The following is a 3,329-nucleotide window of genomic DNA, read 5'->3' as shown; positions in this document are numbered from 1 at the left end:
CAAGTTCCCTTTTAAGTGAGTTGGCATTTATCTCCTTCTTTATCCATGATGGCGGCCCAATCTTGAAGACAGATTTCCTCCATAATGGTGCCTTCTTTAGACGAGTAATGGGACCTTTTTGCATCTTTTGTCCACCGCTGTTAAGCCAATTACTGTTGCAACGCTTCTGAATGGAAACAGATGATTCTTCCTGCCGCTCTCGAATATCTGGTAATGTTGATACTTGATAAGACAAAAGAGACATGCACTTCAGTATTCCGCACATGATATAATTCATTGCTAACGGATTCAAAGAGAAAAGCTAAATCTCACATGAGTGCTTTAGAGGGCTTGCCAGCAGGGATAGTTTATATCAAAATTACAGTTACAAAGCAGTTACAGCCACTTTTTATTATGATGGTGCAACTAAGTTATAGTGAAAGATCCTCCATAACACTTGATTTATTTTCTAGCACGAAGTTAGAACTAGTCTAAGAAATAGATCTTAAAAAGTTGGATGGTTCCAATGTCAAGTGTTGAAATCCTCCAAAACACTCAAGTGTTGTATAGACACTCCCAATTCAAAATATGAAAAACTTATTCATCTTTTGCTCACCTTGTTGCGTTCCAATGTCCTTATGTTTAGACTCTCTCTGGTGTCCGTCTGCCTCAAAGACCTTGACTGTAAACACCATGTTGCCCTCATACCTCAACAGCAAAGAATTATCTTCAGTGATGCCAGGAAGCACTAGAAACTGTGACCAGCCACCTCTGAAGAACACTCCTGACTGATTCATCTCGAGCTCGATGGGAGAAACTTTGCCAAGGGGGCCAGAAACAATGGCCTTACGGTAGTCCAAATGCTCTTTGGGGATGTATTGCACAATTTTAGCAGGTATTAGCTGCAAGAACACACAAAAAGAGGAAAGTCAGGCCATTCCGGTAATAGAAAACAACGTGAGAAAAACAAATTAGTAGCAACAGTCTGCAAACCATCTTTTCCATGAAATCTTTTGGAAGCAGTACTCTGAGGAACTGCAGCTTACGGGCAGTGTCCTGGCTGCCCGTGGTTGCTTCAACTGAACAAAATGAGTTACAAACAATCACTTTGGACTGAATACGAGTAATCATGAATTGGTAGCAGCCTAGCAGGGAACTACTTTAGAAGTTAGCCAACATCCAGTATACTCCACGTCTGGTAAAAAGCTTCTTGACCCTCATTTGCTTAGAAGATCTTTTTCTGCCTTTCAATAATCATGAACCACATTACAACGAGTTCGATGCTGGAAACCAGCTTTTCAGTGTCCAAGAAGACTACTAACACTACTGACCTCTCATTTTTTTTCCCAGTAGAAAACAATCCTACAGCAGGAAGGACGAAGAGGGTTTGCATTTACAAGTTACAAGGGAAGAAAACGTGGGGAACACAGACGGGTACTCAAAACATTTTATCAGAACTCGTTATAATATTCATGACATTATGGGGAATTTGACTGATACTACTACTTCGACATTAACAACTTGAGAGTATGGCATGGGGAATCCATCTTCTCTTTACCTGCTGCTGATGGTGGTGGCGGCCGCGCGCCGTGCTCCCTGAGGAGGCAGCTGTCGGCGTCGAATCCCTTGACCGAGAGCACGCCGTGGCCGCGGTGGCGGAGGACGAGGAGCCACCTCGGGGCGACGCCGCACGCGGCCGCGAACCCTGGCCACCCACGGCCCAGGAACGCGCCATCGCCGTCCCACCCGACCTCGACGCGCCAAGGCTTGGCCTTTCCGCCGGTGGGGCCGACGACGAGGGCCTCATCGCTGCCGACCTCCGCGGCGAGCTCGTCGGGGATGCGCTGCGAATAAAGCATGCAGGTGCAAGAAAACAAGATGAGCCAGTACCACGGCCGGGCCGGAGCCGCGCGCGCCGGCGGATCGGACGAGCGCTGGGCACGCACCAGGGTGTCGGAGGTGAAGGGCAGCAGCACCCTTTGGGTGCCTGGCCGCGGCGGCCGACGGCGGCATTGGGGACTCCGGCGGCCACAGTGAGTGGGGAAAGCGACAGCTTGGTTTGGTCATGTCTACTGCATTTCCCCTCCATCTTGACTCTGGTAAACGCTGACAAAAGGTGTGACGTGTCACGTGTGAACGCTCTTTCACGTGTGACAAAAGTCTCTCGAAGTAGAAAAAAAGTCTCTCATAAGAAAATTTGCACTTTTTTCTCATATATCTTTTCAGTTTTGATCATTCTTACGCTTCATTTGACTTAAGTGGCATATATACTTAAGATTTCTTCCCGATCATATCATGCGGCCAACATGTATTGGAAAAGCATATGATGGTATGAAGGTGATGTAGGTTTGGTTTATGTAATTTTTTTTTCTATTCTCTTATTTGGTTTCATTAGGTTTGGGATATAATGTTTTAGATAATGTCCTTTATAGAAAGAAGAGAATCACATCACATGTATGTGGTGGCGTCTGAAAGTTTTGGTATTTTTCTCGAGCCCATAAACTGTAGGATTTGCGAAAGAATTATACCGATAGAGAACCTTTGGTAAGCAACTTGGTGAAGCTATGTATCAAGCTGATCGGCCGGTAATCACCAATGGTGGACGCATCCTGCTTCTTGCGAAGGAGAACCATGTAAGCTTGAATCACTAGGTAGAAGCTCCGTCCAGAGCTTGATTTGACAATGATGGCCGGTAATCAAGGACCAAGAAGCTTTTAATAAGTTTTTTTTATACCAAACTAAGAGTATATGCGTCACTTCACACTTATATTGTAAATCTAAGAGAGTAGCCCAAAGTTTTAGTTATGAATGAATATGAACTTTATTGTTTCTACCGCATCTACATGAAGGGACCCGTGAAAGGAATTGCTTTTCTAGTTTCATAATCTTTACTTTACATTTAGACATACATTATGTCTAGATAAATAATTTCTACTATGTATTTAAAAAAATCAAAATGACTTATTTTTTGAAACAAAAGGAATAGCATTTAACAAATTTGCCTCGATTCAATGAAATATCTACCAGAACCACCCACGTCGTACTGCTTACTCAAGAGTGGCCAAAAGAACCTATGGAGCTAATTGAAATTCGATGACTTCCAAGCATATTGAGATCTTGCAAGGCTCTGCTCTAAAAAGAAAGAACTTGCAAGGCTAGATATGTAAACCAGGATGAGATCCATTTTGTATTTTTGTCTTTCTCTCTGTTACTTTTAAAGTCCATAACTCATATATGATCTTGAGTCAGGCCAGTCTTGAAAACTTATATAGTTGCATATCACCAACTTCTCTACATGTACAAAATTTTAAGGATTTGAATATATATATACACTTTTAGAGTTCTATTCC

The 3,329-nt window shown here is 43.2% G+C and overlaps 1 protein-coding gene across 1 annotated transcript in view; it reads right to left on the bottom strand.

The window, feature by feature from the left end:
• The window catches only part of LOC120643004 (putative B3 domain-containing protein Os04g0347400), a 3,409-nt gene extending 797 nt beyond the window's left edge, over positions 1-2,612 (bottom strand). The window contains exons 1-6 of the mRNA XM_039919549.1: positions 2,519-2,612; positions 1,926-2,032; positions 1,538-1,823; positions 973-1,058; positions 596-881; positions 2-222 (exon numbers count right to left, since the gene is read on the bottom strand). Coding sequence (XP_039775483.1) covers positions 2-222; positions 596-881; positions 973-1,058; positions 1,538-1,823; positions 1,926-2,032; positions 2,519-2,612 — 1,080 coding nt within the window. The remainder of the gene's footprint in view (position 1; positions 223-595; positions 882-972; positions 1,059-1,537; positions 1,824-1,925; positions 2,033-2,518) is intronic.
• Positions 2,613-3,329: the final 717 nt, after the last annotated feature.

This window comes from Panicum virgatum, chromosome 7K (genome assembly GCF_016808335.1).
Source record: "Panicum virgatum strain AP13 chromosome 7K, P.virgatum_v5, whole genome shotgun sequence".
Classification (NCBI taxonomy): Eukaryota; Viridiplantae; Streptophyta; class Magnoliopsida; order Poales; family Poaceae; genus Panicum; species Panicum virgatum.
Note: the sequence above shows the minus strand (reverse complement) of the source record. Positions and strands in the feature narration are given on the sequence as shown.